Below are 27,500 nucleotides of genomic sequence, written 5' to 3'. Positions count from 1 at the left end.
TTACTTAATCAGAGATCCAGCACAAGTGAAATAAATACATCTGCAGATTACACGGCTGTAAGTTCCTTGCATTATTTGATAACAGGAAGTATTAAAATCTAAATAATTTTCTTAAAAATGCATGGGTATGTGTGCAAAGAAAAATATACATAATTTTGAAAAAGCGAAAGATTAAATCTTTAGAATGCAAAAAAAGAACCCAAACGAACAAACAAAAGGAAAAAAACGGATGTTTATTTTTATCCTGGCATGCATGAAACTTGTATACTGTAAGTGGTGTAACAAAATGGTATCCTCAGTCTTGCAGTTTGGATTTGGAGGTTTGGCGTTTTATGCGTTGACCGCCATGAAAATGTATATCCCTCACAAAGATACATTTCTATTTGTTCTGAAAGGACAATCTTGTGGAAAAGCTCTTCATTGGCATTCATTTACGTTCCAAGAGTCTTGTTATGCCTTTGCATGTAAATGAATATGAAATAAATTCTGATTTATGGCCCCTATTATCGATTTCTTTTAAAACTTTACATGTATATCTTCATGGTTTTTGCCAAGAATTTAAAGGTTCCAACTCCAGTTTGGAACACTATTAAATTTTTCCATACAATCATCATTTCCAAATCATTAATTTTTGTGGTAATTGAGTCTCTTCAGAGTTGTTCGTGATATTCTTGATTCTTCCAACGTCTTAGATTGTATATCTTGATGAAAAATTCTATTCAGCTTGAAGTAATTGGTATTGAAGGTTCCTTGTCGGCTTTCTTCACATCCTAAATCAAATGTAGTTTTTTATGGCATTGAGGGAAAGAAACAAAGGTTACTTTATACCTGCAGGATAATTGATTCTCCTAGTATAATGCACAGCACCAGGGGTTCAGATTGCATTTTCTTCCGCTTGGTGCCAGGTCATCACGGTTCAAAGATCTTTGTTATGCAAATAAAGTACAATGGGAAGCTGAATATGAGAAGAGCAAATTGACAGAAGGGAGGGATCTGAACCCCTAGCTGCTGCTGCGCATTATACTAGGAGAATCACAATTATCCTGCAGGTAAGTAACCTTTGTTTAGTTTTTTATTCTCCTTCATATAATGCTCCTCCCTGCTGGGTTCAGATTGCATAATTCAGGAGACATTTGAGCGCGAAAATAACGCCAACAAGATAAAATGTCTAATGAGTACTTTAATTTTGCAACAAAAGCAGTATGACTGCAAAACTAGGGCGTAAGTACAGCTAAAGCAACCATGCTATCAGACGTGAGATCGCTCCAAATGGAATAACAATTTGCTAAACATCCACCTACTTGAGGATAGCTGTGTGCAGACTGCGAAATCACAGTCAAATTGGTCTGGTCCTTTGGCATGATGACCTGGCTACTGTAGTACACGAAAAAAGGACACTTTGTGAAAGGCCACATGGTCCTTTAATACTGTACTTAATTATTTGCATAACAAAGACCTTTGAACCGTGCTGACCTGGTACCAAGCCGAGGAAAATGCAATCTGAACCCCACAGGGCGGAGCATTATACGAAAGAGAATGAAAGTACAGGAGAATGTGAATTAGCTTAATGAAACGTTTTGGCAAAATAAGTTGAAAATGACTTCACAATTGACATTGTGAAAAATTTGGGGGTGTGTATTTGTTGAAAAGTGCTCCCTCACTTCTGATTAGGGAAATGGATTGTAGTGTTCTCATAAGTGTTAGTGTTAGGTTCTACCAGTAATAAAGAGAGGCCACATGTGTGACAGGCATTATGTTCTTAATAAGTGCATCAAAATAATTTAGAATACCGGTAGGTAACTCAAACTGAGTTTGATTTGCCAGGAGATCAAGTTGACGTTACGTGTTCTATGAAGTTTCCTTTAACCCTGACAAGGTCACAGAAAAGCATTTAATACCAGTTTGAAGTCATGGATGCATTCCTTGTGTCAAGATATTTGCATTATTTTTTGTTTGTCATCAGGTCAAGGAACAGGACACGAGCTGTGCTATGAGAATGGGAAAGGCGAAAGTAAGTTCGCCATAAAAAAAAAAAAAACTGTTTTAAGCAAAACTGGTCTGTAACCAAGGTGGATTTTTACCAGGAATGTAATCACCTTAGAATCTCATTACCTTTGACAGTGTTCAAATCCCCAGCCAAACTGAAACTTAAGAATACTAGTGTGTGGAGATCAGTCCCTTCATTGCAGACTCCCACGACAGCATAAAAGGAACATTTTCATCGTTTTAATCTTGTTACAAGGGAGACCATGGACACATTGATTGCAGATTAACTTAGCATTATTATCTTGTTCTTAACTCTGTTGTTTATAAAGTAGTCCAGCTGTTTTTACCGATGTTTATCAAAACAGTGCTTCTATTTTTTCATTGGCACTGTCTGAGGCCTTGAAATTCTAAACTGGCATCTGTCGACTTTTACCACGTAGTCATGTTGAAAAATTAATGTACCTTGCAAGAATGTTCTACGAAACAATAGTACAGGTCAGTTAATATGTAGTATTTGATCACAAGACTATTTCATTTGTTTGGAGAGATAACACTGTGTTAATTTTCTACATTTTGTTTCACTAGGTATCTAGAAGTGCTCTTCACAGGGCGTCAATCAATGGACAATATGAGGAGGTCAACACGCACCCGAAGAATGGTGCAAATGTTGATGAAAGAGATCAGGTTCTTCAAGAGATTTGTATTAGTATCTTATTTTCAGTTAAGTTTCTGCATAACTCACTGAATAAATATACTATCTAGCCCAAGGTTGCTTAGCCATTTGTGCGTGGGGTTAGAACATACTTACATGTATTCCTTAAAAGACGGTCAGAAAGGGCAACACTTGGCAGTATTAAAACTTACAATCCATGGCCCTGATCATCTTCCTTTAACTTTCACACGAGTTTGCTAGTGAGATCATAACAAAGTGAATGTGGGTGAAGCCCAAATTGCGTTCTCTTAGCAATGTTGCTTATCATCACTTTCACGCAGAGCTGGACACCAGAATTTATATCTTGGTTTTACATTGTTTTCTTTCCCCAGTTTTTGTTAACACCGCTGCACCTTGCCTGTTGGTATGGACATGAATCTGTAGTCAAGCTCTTGCTAGATCATAATGCAGATGTCAATGCCTTAGACAGGGTAAGAAGGAAGACAAGAGTTGACTCCCAGTTGATGTCCCTCTTAGCCTATTGCTACTACTTTTCACTAAGTACCACAATGACACATAAGAACGTCATTTTAAGTATAAAAATTGCTGTCATATTTATGATCATTGGCAGCCGTAAACTTGCCGATGTGAGCATATTTAGTGAGTCTTCAGTTGATCTTCAATGCACCCTTAGACCATTTCCCATTAACTTTGGATGAGGCGTAGTATTATTGGAAGGATATAAAAAAAATTATACAGATAGGAGGGTCTTATCCGGTGAGGCCGTAGGCTTTACTGTGTTCTTAGCTCTTTCAAAAGTTCGCAGGTTCGGTGAGATGATGTTATCGTTCATGTCGCAATTATTTGAGGAATGAAGAATATTTACATGTATAGTATCGAGTGAACCCTGCCACTGCAGTTAGTAGTACTATGGGACCGTATAAGCCACTTTTGAACTCGGCTTCTGATTGGTCCATTCAAATTTTTAATGAGATGCATCGGCCTCTGATTGGTTGAAATGGGTATGACGTCACGGTGGCGGCCATTATCACGTGCACACGTGAAAGGGAGGATTCTGATTAGTTAAGAGCTTGGGGTCAAAGTCCACAAAGAAATAAACATCGGTATCGCCTCGCTCCTGAGTGAAAGGTCCACAAGATGGCCGCCGCCGTGATGTCATAACCATAGGCCGATGCGTCATAAGCATTTCAATCAATGAGAGACCGGTGCATCTCATTAAAAATTTGAATGGACCAATCAGAAGCCAAGTTCAAAAGTGGCTTATACGGTCCCATAGTACTACTGCAGTTCTCAAATAATGCAAATGCATGAAATAATCATTAAAAGGAAGACAAGAGTGAATAAAACCATTCAAGTGGCGGATTAACTTCTCTTTCTCTTCTTTAGTTTCAGTTCACTCCTCTGCAGAAAGCTGAACGCTGCAATCATCAGTCAATAATTCAGCTGCTCCTGGACCACGATGCAAAACCAAGTCTTCAGCAACCAGTAAGTTATTTAAAATTTGTCCATCTTGCGAGAAATACTTAAGGCAATAAGACAAGAAGGTGAATTTTGCGCGGAATTAATTTGCTGTCTCTATCTTTCTTGTTGTGTCTTTTTAGGGGGGTGGAGTAGGGTGTTGGGTGGAGTAGGGCAAGCAATGCCAAGTTAGCTTCAATAAATAAATTTAGTGCACTAAATTCCATAAAAACCGCTTGTATTCCCCTGGAGCATTTTTTATCGTCAGGCCATATTGTCAGTGTAGGGCGTATTAGATGTAAGAGACTATTTTTCCCTATCTATATTCACGATTCGTACCCAGGAATGAGTGCGCAGCTCGAGCTGAGAGCCTGAGTGTTTGCTGCTGTCTAAATAACTTACAAAACTAAGGCGCATCAACCTCTGGGAGAGAGAGGTGATTACAAGATAAACAAACCTTAAAGTGCACCTAAACTCAAATATTTTTTGGCAATTATATTAATCTCCCCGCAAAAAAGCAAACATGTTTTACATTCTCACCTCAAAATTTCTCTTCTCATCTGCCGGGCAAGATGCGCGAAGTTATCAAAACCAGCAGTAATTTGGACCCACGACCGTGACGTGAGAGGCATGGGTCTATTCACGATTTTACGTCACAAATTGCAGGAATGCAAAGCAGTTTGTGACGAAAAATCAAGAATAGACCCATGGCTCTCACATCACGGACGTGGGTCCAAATTACTGCTAGTTCTGCCAAGTTTACGTGGCTTGCACGGCACAGAAAAAGCGAAATTCTGGGCAACAATGCTGACATTTTCATTTTCATTTTCATTCATTTCATTTATTTATATTTTCAGAAAAAAAAAAGAAAAGAAAGGCAATCTTAAAAACGTTGCACATATGTATAAGGTTAAAGGATCTGAAGTAATATTTATCACTCGAATATAAGAAATTTTTGTCCCGGCGAGGAAAGAAACCATGAGCTCCCTCCCTAACTTACGACTATAAATGAAATACAAGAGCGACGAAAGCAGATTGAATTATATATTGATTTATATAAGGAACGAAAGATACTTGAGTTTAGGTGCATTTTAATCAACAAAAAAGCCTTAAGTTAGTAAAAAAAAACTTTTCAAAGTTCGAGAGCTGAGATGAGTACATTACAACAGTCCAACCTCAACACGGCACATTAGCTGTCTATTGGACGCTAGAACTGTAACAGTTCAAAACCCTCGTTCCGTTGACCAAAGACGCCAAATAAGAAGATGAGAATCGTATTGTAATAAATTACAACAAATTCGATCTGAAATGTAGAGTAAAAGGTCCGTAAATGCGCGGCCTTACAAATGTAGAAAATTAATAGAAAAATTACAAGAAACGACCCAGTAAAATTATCTGCACACTTACTTCTATGACCTCCTCCGGATATTAGTCAAACAGTTCTCATGTCCACACGTCTGGTTAGCAAATGGGCCCTTTGCATCTGGCGATCACATGGTACAAAAGCCACCGTACTGGAGAGCAAATTGCACACAGGAACATCTAAACCAAACCAACGTAATTGAAATTTTCTTTGTTTTAGATAACCTAGTGCTCAATTTGCTCTCCAGTATGGCGGTTTTTGTACCAAGTGATCGCCAGCTGCAAATGACCCATTGTACTATTGTACACAGGGTTAGCAACTGGTCACCTTGAATGAGGCAAAACAACTGAAAAGGTCTTTAACTAAGGCTTTAACTAAGGCTTTCTCTAAGCTTTTCTCTTCCGGTTCCGTCCGCGTCTCAAAAACGCACGCGCTTAAGTTCACTAATATTTACATTCTGTCACTGCCTCTTGCAGGTTAGTTCCGCCGAATGTAAATACGTCACTAAAATACGAAAACTGTAAACTGGTTTTTCAACCAAACTCAAACCATTTTCCTAACTAAAATAGAGATGGTCAACTGAGATGCATAAATGTCCCAAAGGAGGTAGAGGGGGCTTTTATCAAAAAGTCTAATTCAAAGGAAAAGCTTCCATGGGCCTCGTTATCCTTGGCGTAATACTGTCTTTACGAAGTTAATTGATGCTTGCAACGTTTTGTTGCAGCTCAGTCTCAGGACATCTACAAAAAGGGCTTTATTGCGTACGGACAGCCATTCAGGATTTAATCTACTACAGGCAGCTGTCTTACAAGGAGACTATGAAAGTGTTTATAAAGCAAGCACCTATCTAGAGAACTTTGTGGAAGAGATGAAATCTCAAACAATAAGTAATAACGCGTCCATTTTCCGCAGCAAATCAGCAGTTGATATTCTATCAGCCCTTGATTGCAGAAAACCAGGTCATGCTGATATTGAAACACTGTACCAAAGATTGGTTGAGATTGATGAAACACTAAATGAGCTGCACTCGTGCGCCAAGAGCGGTGATGTAGAAAAGGTGATTGAGCTCGTTTTGAATGATGGTATTGATGTCAATGTCGCTGCAAAGAGCAACATCACACCATTGCTGTTGGCGAGCGGGATGTCCTCTGGTGTGTTAACCAAGACCCTGATTGATCTTGGGGCAGACGTAAATGCTCAAACAGCCCCAGGTAAACAGGGACCTTTGCTTTCTGCAGCTTCTAGCAATAATTATGTGGTGACTGGACTGCTTTTGGAGCATGGAGCTGACGTGAATATTCAGGACAATGAGGGAAATGCGCCGCTGTTGTTGTCTGTTCGTCAAAGCTTCTTCAGCATTTCACAGTTGCTTGTTAATGCTGGATTTCACACCAAACTGAGAAGCAAGGCAGGAGAAACACTTCTTTATAAAGCAGTCACCCAAAAGGAGGTACCTCTCGTCACGCTATTGCTTGAAAACAAGGCAGATGTGAATATTCGAGATCAGTCGGGAGAAACCCCTCTTCATAAAGCAGTCAAGCAAAAAGACGTACCTCTCGTGAAGCTATTGCTTAAAAACGAGGCTATTGTGAATTTTGAAGACCATTCGGGAGAAACCCCTCTTCATAAAGCAGTCAAGCAAAAAGACGTACCTCTCGTGAAGCTATTGCTTGAAAATGAGGCTATTGTGAATTTTGAAGACCATTCGGGAGAAACCCCTCTTCATAAAGCAGTCACCCAAAAGGACGTACCTCTCGTCAAGCTACTGCTTGAAAACAAGGCGATTGTGAATTTTAAAGACCAGTCGGGAGAAACCCTTCTTGATAAAGCAATCACCCAAAAGGACGTACCTCTCGTCAAGCTACTGCTTGAAAACAAGGCGATTGTGAATTTTAAAGACCATTCGGGAGAAACCCTTCTTGATAAAGCAATCACCCAAAAGGACGTACCTCTCGTCAAGCTACTGCTTGAAAACAAGGCGATTGTGAATTTTAAAGACCAGTCGGGAGAAACCCTTCTTGATAAAGAAATCACCCAAAAGGACGTACCTCTCGTCAAGCTACTGCTTGAAAACAAGGCGATTGTGAATTTTAATGACCAGTCGGGAGAAACCCCTCTTCATAAAGCAGTCACCCAAAAGGACGTACCTCTCGTCAAGCTATTGCTTGAAAACAAGGAGATTGTGAATTTTGTAGACCACTCGGGAGAAACCCCTCTTCATAAAGCAGTCACCCAAATGGACGTACCTCTCGTCAAGCTATTGCTTGAAAACAAGGCGATTGTGAATTTTGTAGACCACTCGGGAGAAACCCCTCTTCATAAAGCAGTCACCCAAAAGGACGTATCTCTCGTCAAGCTATTGCTTGAAAACAAGGCGATTGTGAATTTTGTAGACCACTCGGGAGAAACCCCTCTTCATAAAGCAGTCACCCAAAAGGACGTACCTCTCGTCAAGCTATTGCTTGAAAACAAGGCGATTGTGAATTTTGTAGACTACTCGGGAGAAACCCTTCTTCATAAAGCAGTCACCCAAAAGGACGTACCTCTCGTCAAGCTATTGCTTGAAAACAAGGCGATTGTGAATTTGCCAGACGAGGCCGAGGGAAATACTCCTCTTCATCTATGCGCTCTCTATGGATTTTCTGACATTTCACAGTTGTTGATTAAATCCGGATGCAATATCAACCCGAGGAACTACAGTGGAGAGACCCCTCGTGATATTCAGCAGAGATTTCCCCTCAGACGGGTCACTAAAGTAAAAGAAGTATCATGGGTTGAGCCGATGAAGACATTACATGATGTCAAGCCCAAAACTTCTTTACTACGTTGGGACAGCGTCAAAAGCTTAGAAGAGGCTGCGCGAAAGGCTGTAGACAATTGGCAGCGCAAAGAGGTCTTAATAAAGAAGAAAAAAGAGTTATCTTCACGCGAGGAAGAGTCACAAGCTCTAGTTACACAACAACCGGAAATGACTAAAGAAGCCAAAAAAAAGAACAAACAAGGTGCAAGCTAATGTGAATGTGCGTCACGGAATGAGCATACTTGTGATCACTTTACCGAGAAAGAGACTTTTTGTCACTTTTTTAACAATGCTAATTTCGTGGGTTGAAATATATGGATTGGTCATATTCGCTGATATCTTTATCTTAAATTCATCGGAAGTGTATGTCTTAGTCTTACGGAGCTTCGTCCTCAAACAAGGTGCCACATCAAGCAGCTGAGAAATTTGGTTTGGCCTATGCGCTCTTTCAGGTACACATAGAATACTAAAGCCACAGATTAGATTGGTTGAAGAAAACAATGGACACAAAACAAACAAACATCAGATATAGTAGACCCTAACCTTCAACTCAATCGCACGAATACCAACCCATTGGAATTAGGGGTCATAAATAGCTGTGTGGAAATGGTGTGGAATACTTTGCCCCTCGATCATGTAATGGCCCTGCGCCGCCTTTGAGTCAAATAGGGAGACGTTACAATTATCAACCGCACAGCCACCCTGAACGTTCAAGGAAACTGTTTAAAATGTATAGGTGGCATAGATTTATGCTCCTTTATTAACTTCTGAGACCCGAGTGAAGTTAATCCTTAACTTTGAGAACAAAGATGCATTTAATGCGCTGTAGTATATTTTCTGTCCATTTGTCTGTCTGCCGTTAATATTCGTCTCGCTCTACACTGTTGCACGTTTACATGGTGTGATATGTGGATACCTTTCTCTTTGTTGTTTCCTTCAGTCTGCATATTCACTAGGCCTTCCCATGCCGTCAGACCATCACATCTCTCCCCAATCTGCGAATAATGTGTCAAGGGTGCTGCTGCTCAATACTGCTCTAGTGCTATATGGTGCACAACACCGTGTCTCTGAATTAAATTCTCGTGACTATTCTCAATTTTTATTTTTTTGTTTGCTGTCGCTCTAGCGTGCCATTGCGTCGCTAGGACGTTTAAGTTTCCCTTGAGTTTGGTCGGGCTAAATCTCCCTTCTCCGTACTTTTTGAGCCAATTCCTCCAAACGTTTACCTCAAAACGCCTTCAAGTATACATACCTGAATAAGAAATAGACTTTAGGGCGAAAAATGAACGGATTATACTAATTAAGAATGAATGTTACGGAATTACATTTTAGGTCTAATGGGCGGAGAAATTTGTTCGTTTTACGAACTTTTGATACCTTGGTTTCATCAGTAAGTATTCTTTGACAGGCTTGGAACTCACAACTCTGTTACGATACTCTGAGTCAAGTTCCAGATCAGAGACTTGAAACATTCGGGGGAATCCACCAAAACATAAAAGATTAAAAATTACCCTAGCCAGGTAGATGCTTTGACCTTACTGCCAACCGGTTAGCTCAGGCTACTGTGCGGGAAGTTCTGGAATCGAGCCCCAGACCGGACCAACCTTCAGCTGGATGTTTGTTTTTTTTCAATAACTGAGGAGAACTCAATGTCTTTGCAATGACATCTGCAAATGGTTAGATGTTCTAGTCTTTTCGGATAAGAACGATAAACCGTAGGTCCCGTCTCCTGCATCTTCACTCATGGAACCGATGGTATTAGGCTGAAAAGAGCCCACGCACTAATCGTAAAGAGTAGGGCACGTACTTCCTGGTGTTGTGGCCTGGTCTTTCGCTGGTGTGTTGTCAATGTTGTAGTGGGGAGTGCTAGGAGAAATTAGCTTGGTACGAGCGACTCTGTAAATCCGATGGTAAATAAATATCCAGACCAGACCAGACTTTCATTAAAAATCCGATCAAGTCGCAAATAGTCTTTGAATGAACTTTGTAACTTGTTGCTCATGACAACCTCCTTTCTGCTTTTGAAATGCAATTATTTACAATATTTATCCTTTGTTAAGGAGAAGAAGGTTTTCAGTTATACCAGCTGCTATTAACCTGGGCATGTCCATGTTCAAGTTCAAGTTCAAGTTCTTAATTACGGGGTGGGGTGGGGACTTGTTTATGGCGGTCTCGTGCAGGGGTGGGAATGAAACTGCATGGGACAAACCGTTAATTTATATTAACTTGTACCCGTGAAACCTCACCTGATCGAAATTTGTGCTGAAATGTTTCGTATAGTTGTAAAAACAGCTGACCACTGTGCAAGAAGCCTGTCTCTCTTACCAATGCAGTCTGAGTGCGATGAATCTCGTTCAAACCAGTCATCACTTTCTTTCTCTGAAGAAAGGAAATGTATGTTTGAAGTGTGAGTTATAGACAAAATAGAGAAGTGATCCTCGCACTTATCTCCATGGACAATTTAAGCAATTGTCTTTTATAGCAGACACCTGACCTCTGCCTCCGCGATGCCGATGCGATGCTCTACCAACTGAGCTATGAAGCCACACAGTGGGGAGCAGGTCATTTGTTCCCATGAACTGAAACTCGACGAATCAATGCGGCATCGTAGAGCATTGCACCTGCATCACAGAGGTCATAGGTTCGAATCCCGTTGAAGCCATCAGAATTTTTCAAGTGTCTGCTGCAAGAGACAATTGCTTAAATTGTCCAGATAAGTGCAAGCATGTTCACATCCTTCAACAGGGCACATAAACCCCAGTTCCGAATGGTAATATCGGTGCATAAAACAGAATTCTTGTATTCCTTCGTACACCGTGCAAGTAAAGCAACAGCTTTATTAACTCCTTACCAGCTCTCACTGGTTGCCGTTTATTTGTCAACGCTAGGATGATGTAAATTCCAAAGTATTATTATTATTATCATTCTGGCCCCAGTTAATCACGCTTACAATGGATAAAGCGGGCTTCGCAGCCGTCTTTGTTTCTTTTTTGTGGGAAGCTATAACAATATTTGTTCTAGCTGCATTCATTTGCTGTCGCAAGTTAGGTATGTGGATCTTCTTAATCCAAGTTTTTTTACCAATACAGAAAGTATCCTAAATATTCATAAAAGGTAACCTTAGCCTAAAGTTAGCTTTTATGAATGTTTAGGATACTTTCTGTATTGGTAAATCAATGTCCTGTGACCTGTGACCTGTATTTTGTACCTGCCGCTTGGTATAGACATTTCATCTGGGAGGCGCGGTGGCCTCACGGTTAGTGAGCTCTACTCCGGATCGAGTGGTCCTGGTTCGAGGGACATTGTGTTGTGTTCTTGGGCAAGACACTTTACTCTCACAGTGCGTCTCTTCACCCAGGTGTATAAATGGGTACCGGCAAATGTAATGCTGGGGGAAACCATGCGATGGACTAGCATCCCATCCAGTTGGGAGTAGAAATATACCTAGTCGCTTCATGCTATAGTAACCGGAGATAAGCGCCGGCTTGATGGGCCACTAGGCCCGTAGCAGGCTTTAACTTTCCTTTTTACTCTTGGATATATCCACGAGTGGTGAGAATCTTTATGCAAATTAAATTGTCACTCCTGCGTAACCGGAAGTTCGATCTAGTTCGCCAATCAGGATGGATAATCACAACAGAGCTTAGAAAGCTGTGACTTCCTGTTCGCTAGTTTGTGCGCCGCCATTGCTGTTTGTGGCTTTTATACGTAAGTGTTTGAGCACCTTCTGCTGCATTTAGAAGCAAGAGACTGAAGAATTAAAGAAATGGCGTCCTTCGAATGTGAAGCAAAAGATCCTGAACAAGTACACATTGGTGCAATTAATTGTGCGCCGCCTTTCACTTACCAACTCGTAGACTTTAATACACATGTCGAAATGCAATCGACAGGCACATGGTGAGAAGACAGTCTCTGTCAATCTTAGGGGATTGCTCAGGGGGGAATAATAAATTCCATTTGGAAGGTGACTTCCATTTGGAAAGTGACATCGAAGCTATGAAAGTATACCAATGTTTAAACGAAATATGCTGAAATTGCAGTCAGGAATTTGCATAATGACTATAAGAAATGTTGGACACTGACTTATTTGAACGTCAAACGACGTTCTCAAAAAACTTGGTAAAGACGTTTCGACCGAAAACCTTCGGTCATCCTCGGTTTGAATTTGACAAAAAAGCGACAGCTTCTTTCAACGATTCATATTTGCGTATGTGCGTGAACACGTGACCTCTGCACGAGACGAAGAACATTATACCAATGTTTATTAAAGCTGTCACGAAGTTCTGCAAGCTATGAGTCATCAAAGTCATATGAATCCAACTTGAACAACATCAGTAACATGAAAAACAGTGAGGCAACCAAGCAACCCATGCTTCCAGACACTAGTACTTGTGTGCGAACTCGGTCATTGATTATGTAAGGAAACTCATGAGGAATCCGTACCAATCTCCTGCGATAGAGCTAACGTCGAGCTTGTTTTATAAAGACAAGGTAATTAGATAGTGTATGGTGCATTAAAGAAGAACGAACCGAGCTCGTCTGAGTTGAGAAAGTGTTTATCTCTTGCTTTTGGAAAACAATATTATATTGCAGTAAGAATGTCTAAACCTAGACCGCAACTCAGACGTAACAAATCGTCGAGAGTAGGAGATTCTAATTTTCATTTAAATGTTATTACCATCCTAAACACAAAAAAGACTTGTCAGTTCTATTGTGTATTCAAGATCAATCTGTTACCAAGCATTCAACAAATAATAGTTGTTGTCTATCAAGAGAAAAGCTATTGATATCAGGAGACATTTAATCGAACCCAGGCACTGTTGCTCATGGAACAAGTACACTTGTTATATAGCTGAATTTTTCCCCCAGCAGCGTGCGCTCTCATTGGTTACTTCGAGGACACATGACATCTAACAATAAACTGTTTCCCGCCAAAAGTCTCTGAGTGGGCATCAGTGCAAAATCTATGACGTCAGAGGGTAACAGTGCACTGTTACCTGCGAATGTTGACCGTCGACCACCGTTGCTGTTGCCGTTGCCGTTGCACGTTTTCTTTTTGTGCTATAAAACAAATCACTTAATGACTGGACCCTCGGGAAACAGTCCATTTTATTTCCCTCCAATCTCAATGTTTCCCTTGGCTGCGCCTCAAGGAAACATTGAGATTCTCGGGAAACAAAATGAACTGTTTCCCTCGGGACCAGTCATTAAGTGTTTAATGCAGTACTGAGAAATCCCTCTATGGCACTGTGGCAGGCTCAATTAGCTCAGAAAAGATTAAAGGCGCTAGAATGTACCTCAAATGGTTCATGCTTCTTTTCTTCTCTTTCCCAGTTATGTAATGGTCCTTCCTATAACATGAACATGCATGCTGCTGGAGTTGAATACATCAGAAACAACCGTCAAAGATTTATTGGATTCATTGCAGAGCAATTGTGGGTGTGTTGTCGCGGCAACACACACGGTGTGATGCACTTCTTGTGCAAGCAGTTTCCGATGCATTAAATGTTACAATACATATAAATGAATCCATTGAGGGGTGGGAGTTACTGCTGTTTCAGCAGTTCAGTTAGATTATTACAAGGACAATATTTCATGTTATGAAATCAGCAGTGTTACCAATGTCAACAATTATTCAGAGGTAATAATCGATTAATTTTAACCAAAATTTAAATGATGTGAGTGTCTGTAGTAGTTTCTACAAAGCAGTGGCAAAAAGAAAAACAATGCGAAACGGCAAAGATATATGGTAAGATATATGTAAATGGGCCCTTGCTTGCTTGAATCATCAAGGGAATATGAAAAACATTTCATAAGGGTGAAGCGTCCAATCCAGAACATACAGTATCAGAGAACTAAACAAAACAGCACAGAACCATTTAAGGAAAGCTATGCAGAGCTCAAGTCTAAACCAGACTGAAATTTGTCAAGGTCAAGACTCTATTAGACATGCCATGCCAAAAGTAATTCAGTCTTTTCAGGATAAGATAACACATGGCCCTGAATATATATGCACTTGCTGTGATCAGTTATGGTTCAGATCATCTGTCTCTAAGTGTAACAGTATCAAATATAGTGATACATATCCACAAGGTTTGTAGCAGGAATGATTAACTGGCGCAAAAAGTGTTAATAATACTGAATGGATCTGCTCTACTTGCCTAACCTGCATGATGACGTTAACAATATGACCTGGCAAAAAAAATCAGACCTTGTTCAAACAGACCCCGTCACCTGTGCTAGAAACTTTAAACACATGGTAGAGCTCTATATAATAGATGTGTTAAAGAGTAATGTTATGCCTGCTGGAGAAATAGTACACCTATTTTACACGGTTGAATTCCACCAAAGGGGATCACCTCACATACATGCATCTTTTTGGGTATCTAGTTGCATACCAGAGAGAGTCCTCTTGCTGTTACACAATTATCCAGCTGTTATATCACACTGACTAATGCATAAAGAAAACTTCAGCCTGCCAATTTTAAACAATCGCGGTAACTTTCATATCCACGAGTAACGACACTGGCACTTTGATTATAGACATTTCATCTTTAAAGTTATCTCTTTGTGGGCGTTAAATATAACTGTAGCTCTAAAATGCGTTATTAAGATCCTTATTATACGAAAGAAATTTGAACTACAGATGATCATAGGCAGATCAAATGCTACTTAAAGGGGCGGTGACATGGATTGCTAGTAAAAATCTGGAAAGCAAAGAAGACCTGTTCTCCCACGGTAAACGAAAATTAATGGCCACATTTTCTTCAAAACGGCTATTTTTGCTCACAGAAAGCATTCTTAAGTGTTTTTGGTTACGCGTAGCCAAGATGAAACTGTTCATTGCTTATAGCTTGAAAATGTCGGGCTGATGAAAAAGTCACTGAAGATTGATTTGGTAAATTTATGGTCAAAATAAAGCGGCTAATTACCATGATACTACCTCTTTAATAGCAAGGATCGAACGAAAAATCTAAAGGCCCGAACTGGGTGATACTGGTGCTGTCCTAAATTAATTGACATGAATATGAAACTTACACATTGTTGTCACATTTGGGGCCCTACAGTATGGTTTTTCCTCACAAGTTATCGCGTTCGAGGCGAAGTCAGTCAACCAGGCACAAATTCGACAAAAAAAAAACGGTAAACACTAGATAGCAAAAAATGTGAACAAAACATGGTTGATGAAAGGAAAAGGACAAATGCTAAGATAAAAGCAATGCAGTACAGGAAAGGTGGAAACTTACATGAGTGGTACTCCAGTAGGGCGAGAAACTTAAGAACGAGCTGAATAAAACTACAAACACCGTGAGATGCAACCAGATAGAAACACTGCAAACGAAAGCTCGAGGTTTTAAAATGGAGTGGGCACTGGGAAAGAACTGTAGGATTGGAAGTTGTTCCCAGGTCCCATGAACTAACACGATAACATGCAAGCAAAATTTGCGGGCCGCCTTGCATACGGAACCCGCGCCCGCAGTGCGCGCGGCAGTCAAAACCGTGCTATCCTGTCAATCATTTGCCCTTTCACCGGAAACAGGGCATTTCAGTTTTTGTCGATCTATCCCGTCGAAAGGACGCTACCAAAGTGTTTATTCGCGAAGTCAGTACAACTAAATACATTATCAATATGGTTTTGCCGTCTTCTTACACTTGATTCGAAAATGCCAGCCTGAATTCGTCTTAAAATAGTTAGAAAACGGCACAAATAACAGCCAAAGCACAACAGCTTACGTTCGAATTCTGCTCGCCGACAACCCAAGTCTGTTGACAAAAAAAAATCCCACAAAATCTTTTAAATGGTTTTCTGGCCCTCTATTAATAGCGTTCACGTGAATTTTAAATGGGGTATCGGGAAAGAAAAATTGTCAAGCTGATATGTGTTTCGTGTAAACATACATTTTCAAGTTGCAAAAATTTGTATCAGCACTACAAACCTTTTACCAGGGGCACCCAACGAGAATATAGTTTAAAACCACTGAAACATAGCATTGTTAAACGTATTTTAGTATTTAAACGGTAGATATAGGCATAATTTTATCCCCTAAAAAGTTTTCATCTGTTCGGATTTCCTAGCTGAAAGTCTAGTGATCCGAAAATTATAGGGTTCAAAACTTACCTTTTCGAAAAGTTTAGCCAGAAAAAAGGCTCCCGAAAATTCTAGGTGACCTTTTTAGGGTAAAAATCCGTTAAAAATAGGCAATTATACCATTTTTCAGATGTTCGAAAATCCTAGGAGAGGCAGGCAAGCAAGAAATTTTACAACAAATTTTCCGAAAATTCTAGATCTCAAATCGTCTTCCGAACAGATATTTTCCGAAAATTGACGTTGGGTGCCCCTGTTTTACTGACGATTACTCGAAGGAACTCGATCCCGTTATAAGCTGCAAGGAAGCCGCTGATGAATTTTGCACAAAAGCCTCGGCCCCTAACACCGGAAAGCCAGACTTGGAAAGGTTTTTTAGCGGAAGGCTCACTAAGGAAGAGCCTCTAGAGCTTGCCCGCCCGCAGGTCGCCAGATAGATGCAAACAAGCTGATTCATTTCCGAAAAGAGTAAGATCTAGAAGGTGCAGTCAAATTTTGTTTCTTGCATTGTGCGAAAAGTTATTCAAAACTTTTCCCTCACTCCCAAATAAGAACTTGCCGTGTCTTGCAATTCTACTGTGAATTACTATTAGGCCAATACGAGAATCAACATCAAAGAGGCACTCCCAGGGGTAGGGGGGAAGAAGAGAACATGGCTTATTTGAACTGGGGAACAGAGTAACAATATCAAAATATTTTAGTGAACAAGGGAAGAAAACCAATATTTAAATTTTAGGGATAAAAAATCTGGGAATAAGTTTGAAAGTAATTTGGGGAACAAGGAAACACAAGCAAATATTTAAAGGGAACAAGAACCCCTCTCCCCAAGGAGGGCCTCATTGAATGTTCTGCCTCTTTAATCCAACAGCTCCAACAATTTTTGAATGACCGACACGAAAAGAAGACTCTCTTAGAGAAATAAATTATTTATAATAACACTTAAGCATGCGAAACAATGCTCAGATGCTTACGAGCACCCTCGTGCCCGTGTTTGTAAAAAAGCACCATGAGGTATTCCTTGCAGCTGGTTTAGGCATTGTTATCTTTCAACATTGGGCAAAACCAAATCAACTCCATTCTCAGAGGGCACTGGGGAAAGAAGCTAGAAGAAAAAACTGGCCTTAATCCAGTTCTCCCAAGGCAATCTTTAAAGAATAAGATTATTGAAGGAACACTCTTGAGTGCCAACCCTAAGTCTTTTAAAACAAGTGCAAACAATATTAATAGTCTTTAAATTCACAAAATGTCTCATATTCAATTAGATTTGGCTGCAATATTCCTTAAAACTATGCAGAACTATTTACCATAAAATGTGGAACATTTCCTGCCTATCTAAATATGCCACAAAAGGGCTCCAAAAAGCAATCAGTTAAGTTTTTAGATAAACATAGTGTCTCTATGGAGATCTGAAACAATACCTAAAAATTAAATAATTTGATGCGATGAAGACATTTAATGAACAAGCAATAAAAAAACTGCAGCAATGTATTTGAGGTTCATAAAGTGGGGATGAAAAAAACAATTCCTCAACTGATGTTTCAATATGCATTTAAATTAATTAATATTTTCTAACAACAAGTCAAGGGACTGACTTTTCAGTGTCTATTCACTGGTATTGATTTATGTTTCCATGGTAAGTTTGAAAGTCAATCTGGCAATCAAAGTGCCCTATGAAATGGGAAATAACTCTATCAAACCCTTTAAACTAAGATTTTACAAGGGACACCATTGTTGATGCCCTGCAAAGAACAAAGAATAAATTGAAAGGAGAGTTGGTCCGGAGTTTATCCACAATGGACAGTTAGTGGCTGCATTCACCAATGTAGAGAACAAACACATCAAGTTTCTTCTCAAGCAACCAAAGTGTTCAAGGAGCTATTCAATTTCCAAAGAACACTATGGTAGTGTACCAGTACCTGGGTGAATTCGGGTACCTGGCCTGAAAATAAAACTTGTGGAGCCAAACAACTTGTTGAGCTTAGTACTTAAACTGGGTAGATAATTATGTCTACAAGTATTGTCTATTCAACCAACAGTTTCTCCTAATTTTGTGTACCATTCACTTGCTGGCCATAAATCGCTAATTCAAGTACATTGTACAGATTCAAGTCCTTTCAAATCATCAAAGTTACTTTGCGCCACAAGGAACAAACGAAAAAATACAAGCACTGAAGAACAAACTGCTCAAGAATGCACGACTCCTTTTGAAACAGAAGAACTGGATCCTCGAGTCACTAAAAAAGTGCTGTTAGCTGAACGATCGCAAGTTGTAATCATTGAAAAAAAACTCCACTCCAGATCTGATAGACGTTGGTCGTGCAAGACTCGCCAAGTAAGTGGAACACCCAACAGGATTGTTCGTTGTTTGGCACGGCAAATGAACGAAAAATTGTTCCCCTCACTATTAAGTTCCAACCCGATAACACCAATCTTGCCCAAATACAACAATTTTTTCGAATTCGGCAGCAGGCAAGCTCATCACAAGCCATCGAAGTTGACATAAAGCAGCATAGCGCTTCACCTGAAGTTCGATCATGGTGGACACAAACAAGGGGTGAAAGAACTTCCTAAGGTCAGACGACCAAATGTGATTGACCCAACATTCGTTAGAGCGGCTCAGTTATCGGACATCAAAGTGCTGAACAAACCAAGGGATTTCGTCGTAAAAATGTTCACTCAGCAACGTCTTCTTCCTCTACAGAATAAAGTTCAAAAGTGATCCTGGTTGTTAATCACATGCTAGCCCAATCCATAAACTGGATAAAGAGGACTGGCAAATTGATTGTCAGAACAATGCGTCATTTCTGTAACGCTGAGTTGGAAGAAGCGACGGTCAAGAGAGTCACAAGGGAAGGCTGAGCGAATGCCCACTTATCTAACCAATCCGAATGTAAACAATTGGCGTGACATCGGATAGCACAGTTTTTCCCGCTCGCTGAATTCTGATTGGTCAGTTTAAATTTCAGTAGCTCTCGCCGTATGCAAGGCGTGCTTCCTAAACAAAAGTGGAACAAGGTCATTTCATCATGACACGAATCATCGAAGCATTCGCCATCAATATCTCAGTCGGGTTTTCAACTAACGTAAGCCTCGGGTTATCATCTTTCCCTGAAAGACCTCAAAATGCCATCAAACCGCTCAACCTGCGAGAACGTAAATGAAAAAAAAAAGAAAACTTCCACAGTATTGAAGCAATCAAAGGCTGCGAAGCGGAACTTTCATATCATGGGGGAAGGTAAAATGGACTAGCATCCAGTCTAGGTGTTGAGTTTGATATATATCAGTTTCTCTGTGGTACAAATTTTCTTTTCAACATTTCCTTAATCTGACGGAGATCCTTTCTTCAGCCTTCCAGTTGGCCTTGGGGTGATCACAATCTGGCCACTGGAGTCCGAGAGATTTGTGGGAGCCTCCTCACTTGGTTCACGTGAAGGAAATCTTGTTTAGATAGCAAGTGATCCCGTACGAACCAAGACCCTCGTGATCCCTTTGTTTGTACGAAAACGCTTGCTACACAAACTAATAACCATCCTGTAAAAACAGGGGCACCCTAATTTCATACGCTTTCGCTGGGAAACTTGAAATATCTTTAGCACTTCAACCCGTGCTGGCTGGATGAGAAAAGAAACTGGGGAGGACTGGAGGAGAACTCGTTCACGAGAAGCTTACCGCTGGTTCAACTTACCGCATGTTGAAAAAGAAAAAAACCCGTTTTGACCGCTTTGGCGAGGGTGACACTTTCCCACGGGCGTAGAAGGAGGCTGAGTTTAAGTCTAAGAACCCATGGAAAGCTAACCAATTAACCCATTGAAAGCTAACCGTTTTAAAATGGGCTCTTAGACTTATATTAAATACTGTTTATCAGCGCTATTTGAAATGGGTGTTTAGACTTAAATACTGTTTATCAGCGAACTCAGCCTCCCTCTACGCCCGTGGAAGAGTTTTTTCCCTTTGGGGCGAACGGTTTAGATTCACGAAGTTCTTTACTGGCTGGGAAATAGTGACACGAGGTCGGTTCGCAGAGAGTTTCTCTCACTATCTAGCTGCATGGGAGCTGAAATTTTGCTCATAATCATCCTGGGGGTGCGGAACACTTTTTTTTATAGCAAAATTAAAAAACTCCTTAGCGTTTTCATGTAAGTTTTTGACCTATTATTATGCATCTTGGAAATAATTTTCGTTCGGTGCTCCTGTAAAAAGTCGACGAGTGAAATGTGGAAGAGGTATTCTGTCTCAAAGAGGAAATGACATGGGGCGGTTCTTTAGCTCAGCTCAACTTCGAAAGGTAGCAAGTACAATTCATTGGATAAATGACAATCTGGAGGGTGGCTTATCCAACGTGGAGTGACCGATGAATCTCGTGGATAGCGTTGTCAACGTTTTAAGAAATTAAGGCAAGATAAATAAGTGATATGTGTTATTTGAAATTGTTGTTTTGTTACTTATCAGACGTCACAACAACAACAATCTTAACAATCTGAAGTGGTACAGGAACACACCTACTAAGAGCCTACAACTTCATTGCGCTTGTGGAATGTCATTTTTTACAGACGGAGTCGTTATATTTAGATTGATTTTTCCCGCAAAACCAAACCTTTCCAGCCAATCACAAGTTTTGCATGAGAATTTGTTACCCGCGCGACTGAGAAAAGTCACTCGTGCAAGCCAAATCGTATTTAAAGGTGCTGTGTCATGGCAATGCAGCTATTTTTGAGGGCTACCAATAACTCACCCCTACTCGCTATGTGACTTAACGTTAACACAGAAATTACTTTTAAACAACATATCTCAAAGATTCGTAACAAAAAAACATGTCTGTCGAGCATACATAATTTAAGTTACAAACAACACAGATAAACTTTGAAAAACTGTTAAGCTGAACAGTTTTCAAAATTGAGGCCCAATTGCAATCCATTTTAATCTTCTTCAATTTTTCCCATTCCTAAACCCCTTTCGTATTTGCTGTTTTATTCTAATCTTCCTTCAATGTTTTAAGTAACTATTTTTACGTTTCGCTTGATTTGACTGCCAGTTCCCTGTCGCTCAATTTAACTAAATTTCGTGAGAGAGTCCCCTTTAAGAAGATCTCCTGGTGAAGATGAAATATGGCTAATATTCTAACTGATAACAGGGTAATAAGCAAAAAGAAAAAATTAACAACCAGAAAATTTAAGCCTTTTTTCAAAAACAAGGATAACGAAAAAAGCATCTATTACTTTTGAAATTCGAAAGAAAGCGGGGTTTTTTTTCGTTGTTTTTTTTCACAATGCTCCACTCCAAGGTTGACCTATTTTATGGCACGTTCGTTTGACATTCTGGAATACTATTAAACAAAGTAGATTTTTCGTAAATTTACATAGATATCTGAAAGATTTTTCAGAAAAAGCTGTTGAGATGAAAAGTATCTTTTGTATTCCAAAATATTAAAATTCTCCAATAGGTAATTTGTACAAGTAAACTTTCCCGTTCGTATTCCAGAATAAGGCAATGGAACGCACTCTTATCAAATGACCCGGCCTGGGGAAGTAAAAGTGAATGGGAGGTGGGGAGGGGAGGGGGGGGGGGGAAGGTGATAAGCGGGTTTGGAATTAAGGGGAGCTACCACAAGTTGAGAGTCGAAACTAACATGTTGGGAATCCATAATTTCATCAATTGATAACTAATTCATTCATTTATTTACGTTTTTTTTTTTCTTGTTTGGCAAAGAAAGAAATTAACATTTTCAATAAACCCGCTTTCAGTGTGCGTTAATTCTGCTGACTCTTAGCTTGCGTAGCTGGAGGGATATTCTATCGCAAGATTATTTAAACACTCGCGAGCACGACTGCCTTGGCCGCGTGTAGGCCGCGACTGGCATGAGGACTACTAGTCTTGGATTTCCACTTGCGGCCAAAACACAACGATGCGACTATCGACTAACTTCCGCGTGTTTACATAATCCTGCAATAAAGTATCCCGCCAGCTACGCAGCCTACTTTTATGTCGGGAAAAATGTGCAGAAAGACGTCGAGTGGTGAGAGCACTCACCTCCCACCAATGTGACCCGGGTTCGATTCCCATATCTGGTGTCATCAAGAAAAAATGAGGGGTCTCCTGTTATGGTTTTCGTTTTTCTTATGTTTTTTTAACTCCCTGTCCTTGTTTTCTTTTAGCTCTTCGGGGGCTTAAGTTTTCCGAATTTTGCTCCGTGACAGAAGCCATCTTGTCAAAATGAAAGCGCGAAAGGAGCGAAATAGTTTGAGATTCCTGCTCAGACAGCGGCATCAGATTGGCTAAAAGGTTTCCAAAAAAGTTCGAATGACTTGCGAAAACTTGCATCCACTTGCGTTGAGTGGCCAAACGAGACGCAAGTTGGGCGGACTTGCGTCCCAAATTTGAACATGTTCAAATCAAACGCAAGTCGTCGCAAGTCTTCGCAAGTGAATGCAAGTGGGTGGCCAAACGGTATGCAAGTCAGCGCAAGTAACAAAACTTGCGTCGACTTGCGATGACTTGCGTTTCGTTTGGCCAGGGCTTTAGGCAACCTTAAACAATGGCTTGATTCTAATCGCCAAAGTCTTAACGTTGTCTCAAAGCTAAATTAATGCTTGCTCATTGGGATTCGGCAAAAATTAAATCTGGCTACTATTTAGTAACTCGTATTGCCTTGATGGCCATTCAATGGGAAAAGTTGACTCATATAAATGTCTTGGATGGTATACAGGTGAATGAAACGCTATCATGGGGTCCCCATATCTCTGCGGTTAACCGAAAGGTCTCAAAAGGTTACTTGCAGCTCTAAGAAAACTTAAGCCACTATGCCTCCAATCAGTGCTCATAACAATCTACAAATCTCTCATTTTACCACATCTTGATTATTGTAGGGCTGCCTAGGGTGGCATCGGTACTGGCTTAAGTAATAAACTCGAAAAATTACAAAACAGAGCTGCTCGCATAACAGCCGGTGCTGACTGGGATGTAAGATCTTCTCATATTCTTTCGGAACTAAACTGGACGAGGCTCGCTGACAGACGTTCCAAACAAATGAAAACCCATATGTTCAAAGCAGTGAACGATCTACTGCCTGAGTGTGTGTATATATATATATATATATATATATATATATATATATATATATATATATATATATATATATATACCTTATGATGTGTCCAAGTTTATCCTACGAAGAGTGCTCTACACCCACAAGTGGGGGAGCGTTACAATAGTTCAATGAATGGGACTAGTCGTTTGACATTTGCCTACAGGCCTGTTTCGTGGAGGCTTAAAAGCCACGAAACAGGCCTGTAGGCAAATGTCAAACGACTAGTCCCATTCATTGAACTATTATATATCTATATAATATATATATATATATATATGACATTGTATATATATAATTACAGTATCTATATATATATATATGACTTTACACAAGTTTAGGTTTCACGAGTAACCATGATCGTTTAATGCTTCAGAACTGTTTCGTATGGTACAAGTACCACACTCATCAGGCAATTTTAACGACTGAACTGTTGAAATTGTAAAGCTGGCAGTTAAATACGGAAATTTGAATGGTTGCTATAGTAAATGCGTTACATTTTAGCAGCTGCTACTGTAGGTAACAAAACATGATATAAGGGGATTCTATGTCGGTATTTTAAATTTACGTTACTCTAAAGTTCTGGATATATATATATATATATATATATGACGTTAAGGAGATGGCGGAGCTTAGCCATTGGTGGACCCAGAGCAAAACGCTGCCAAAAATTGAAAATTGCTGTAATTGGCTCTTGCCATACACAACCCAGGGACCTGATGGGCTAAGTGGGCCGGGCGGCTCTGGGGATGAGAATAAAATACTTCTCGTTCCCAGAGCCCAGCCGCCAACATCAGTCAAGTGTTCAAGTCAGAAGTCAAACGAGAAGCTCAGAAGTTCTGGTAGCTGGTGTAAAACCGGCAAATTTACAGCAGATTGGAACAGGAACAAAAGGGAACGAAAAAAAGAGCGCATTTTGAAATTTGAGGGTTGTCATAATTCTACAGGATTATTCTAATTTAATGCGATCTTCAGATGCAAAGCACATCGCTCCCAGCTCCATCGTACGGCTCATTGGTTCTGGAGGCACCTTTCCACTACTGCAACTAGAAGTGTCCTTATCCCTTGGAAACGCTGATGAAAACCTAGCAGGGTTTGTTAAGGCTACCCTAGAAGGTATATTTAGCTGCTTTGATTTTCATTTTGGCAACGGTTTTTGGAAATGGAGTCCCTCAAGTTTCTTCCGGTTTTTGTGTCAGCAATTAGCGCTCTGCGCTAGAGATTCTCGACACATTAATAAAGTTCATCATCATCGTATCAATCAATCAATGGTTTCCGATAATCGATAAAATCAATGATAATCAATAATAATCAATAACAATTAATCGATTGGTATTGGAAATCGATAAAAATCGTAGACTTAAAGTTGTGTGAGTATCGATTTCTATTGATTTTCATCGATTGTTATCGATTATTATTGATTATGAAATTTGTCATTTTCTTAAATAAAACGCACCATATGAATGAACAAACCATTCAGTTATCTTTATTTGTTGTGTTTTATGTTAAATTTGTAGCATTTTTACCCCTTATTACTATTAAAAGCTCACTTAAATTACTATACTCTGATCGTCTCGAAACAAGAACAAAATTGTCTTCAAGTCTCTTCAGTGTCACTCTCTTCCAGCTTGTTAATTGGTTGAGGAAATTGTTTTTGTCTGCGCTCACTGTCATGCTGCCTGCATATACGCATGCAGGCCAAGAACATACATCTTGAACATTCACTTCAAAAGGGCATTCGTGATAGCCCTTGACGACACAGCGCACTGACAATTCAACTTGCTTCGCCATCTCCGGAACAAGCAAACACCGTAACAAGTGTGTTCTGGGAATCCCGGTTGAAGTGCAACGATAAAAGTGCGCAATCGAATTACCCAATTACCCTGGACGTGTAAATATGCCCGGGACCAATGAAGCACGCCCACGCTAACACGCGCCAGAAAGTTGCATAATGAATTATTAATCAATGATTTTCCATAGAAATCAATGGTAATCAATAGCAATTAAGACTCCGAGTGTGAGTATCCATTATTATCGATTGGTTGCACCAATCAATAACAATCAATGGATTGTTATTGATTATTATTGATTGTATTGATTGCAATCAATCGATCGGAAACCATTGATTGACAACGCCGGGTATGATGATTTCTCTTGAGACACTATAGACCCAGGGACGATTTGTAAAGGAGTTATCATTTTACCAAGAACAGCGATGGATAACTGATCCTTCCGTTGTCAAATGTATTGCTTGTGATAATTTGAAAATCAAGAGCTGTTTAATTACCAACATATTTTTCTTGCATTCTTCCTTAGGGTACGGGTGTACATAAGAACTTGTTTGCTTCTTGAGCAGTGGCAATTATGTAAAGTTATTTAAAACTTACTTGACTTTTCCTCCTGCTAAAATGTTTCTCTACAGATCTATTTTATAGTGATAAAGTCTGTCAGAGAAAGATCAAGCGAGAGCTCATCAAAGTTTCTCTCACTAGCTATACTATGCTTCATTCCGATTTGTGAGACTGTGAGAAGTTTCATGTACTTGGTATTAGAAGAAGTTGAACATCACAAATGAAGCGAAGCAACTACAAAGGTACACGCTAATGTATCCTTCTGATTTCTAATAGTACTTTATTGAAACCTAATTATCATTGGCCCTTATTTTTATATGTACTTGGGGTGTGTTGTAAGGGTTCAGCTGTGTAACAGCTCTCGTAACTTGCTATTGTTTGGTATTGTAAGCAGCTTATATTGTTTTTAAGTCTAAGTCATTGTTTCAATTGTTTTAGTCTTTTGATTTTGGCTTGGGTAGCAAGCCAATTGCAATATTATATGTTACGAGAGCTGCTACATCACCCCTAACCAGCTCTTGTGACTGACTACAGTAGTGGTAATCTTGGACGGTTGAGGTCTGTCACAAGTTTCATACGAAGGCTGGTCTTTACTCAGTGCTGTTCCCAACTGTTTTTCTGGCTGTTTGTGCTGGTCCTTTTGATCTGCTGTTGCTAACAGTTTTGACTGGATGGCTGTTGATAGCTGGGGATCTTAAAATTTGTTCGTGGCAGTTGGCTGACTTTGAGATGAAATTTCTGATTCAGGCTCACTGGGCATGGCGCTGATAAATGACTCTTTACTTCTTTGGAGGTGTTTCCAGTTTCACGGCAGGATTCTTTCATCTTCTTTTCTTACGTTGTAGGATCTTACATCGGCTTGCTCTTGCAGTTCCCCTTTGAACCATTTTTGACTGCATTCTCCAGGTTGTGGCACTCTTCTGACTGTCTCCCCCTTCTGTAATGGTGGAAGCTCCTTTGAACTCTGGTTGAAATAGTAGGTTTGCTTGGCCCTTTTTCTGACTAATTTTGATGCTTTGGGGATGTTTTGTCTGGGGTTTGAGGTTTTAGCAGCATTTCAGCAGTTGGCAGCTTAGTTTGTGTGCGTTGGCCGAACATTTACTGCGCTGGAGAGGAAGTCATTCCTTCAGTTGGGGTGTTTCTCCAACTCAGTAGTGCAAGGTAATATTCTGCTCCTGATTGATTTGCTTTCTTGAAATTTTTAGCCGCCCATTGCTTTAGGGGTACCCAGTGAAGCTGGTTATACACAACAACAACAACAACAACCATCCATTTATTTGCCAAATTAGAAAACGTTTTATACAACAGAGTAAATTAATTTGATCAGGCAAAAAACCACTCCGAATTAATTGTTATAAACTAAACGAGCTGAGTAGTTTCAATAAATTATTGCTTGCATTTTCTGGGTTGTAACTCACACACACAACTAATAGAATAGACAAGAGGATAAATATTAAAATAATGAAATAAGTAAATCTAACTAATCTAAGGAAAATACATTTAGAGGAAAAAAACAACAAAAAACTGGTACCAGATAGTAGTATAGTATTTACAAATTCTTGCAAAACTACAACAGGTTTAAGAGTTGTGGCATAAGTGTTTCCCCAGGCAATCAAACCATACGTCAGGAAAGGATACACTAAGGAATAATATAACTGATTGAGAATATCAATAGTAACAAAATGTCTAAGCTTAGATAGAA

The 27,500-nt window shown here is 39.8% G+C and overlaps 2 protein-coding genes across 4 annotated transcripts in view; both read left to right on the top strand.

The window, feature by feature from the left end:
* Positions 1-9,327, top strand: part of LOC137967746 (uncharacterized) — an 85,487-nt gene extending 76,160 nt beyond the window's left edge. Inside the window, exons 10-12 of the mRNA XM_068814303.1 lie at positions 3,031-3,129; positions 4,046-4,144; positions 6,205-9,327. Coding sequence (XP_068670404.1) covers positions 3,031-3,129; positions 4,046-4,144; positions 6,205-8,493 — 2,487 coding nt within the window. The 3' untranslated portion in view covers positions 8,494-9,327. The remainder of the gene's footprint in view (positions 1-3,030; positions 3,130-4,045; positions 4,145-6,204) is intronic.
* A 14,922-nt stretch (positions 9,328-24,249) lies between these two features.
* The window catches only part of LOC137967748 (ankyrin-1-like), a 22,346-nt gene continuing 19,095 nt past the window's right edge, over positions 24,250-27,500 (top strand). For 2 of the 3 annotated variants that reach the window (XM_068814308.1, XM_068814310.1), the window contains exons 1-2: positions 24,250-24,563; positions 25,883-26,040. In XM_068814308.1, the coding sequence (XP_068670409.1) occupies positions 26,019-26,040 (22 nt within the window). In that variant the 5' untranslated portion in view covers positions 24,250-24,563; positions 25,883-26,018. Of the gene's footprint in view, positions 24,564-25,869; positions 26,041-27,500 lie in introns of all 3 variants that reach the window. The other variant, XM_068814309.1, reaches the window with a different exon arrangement.

This window comes from Montipora foliosa, chromosome 8 (assembly GCF_036669935.1).
Source record: "Montipora foliosa isolate CH-2021 chromosome 8, ASM3666993v2, whole genome shotgun sequence".
Classification (NCBI taxonomy): Eukaryota; Metazoa; Cnidaria; class Anthozoa; order Scleractinia; family Acroporidae; genus Montipora; species Montipora foliosa.
Note: the sequence above shows the minus strand (reverse complement) of the source record. Positions and strands in the feature narration are given on the sequence as shown.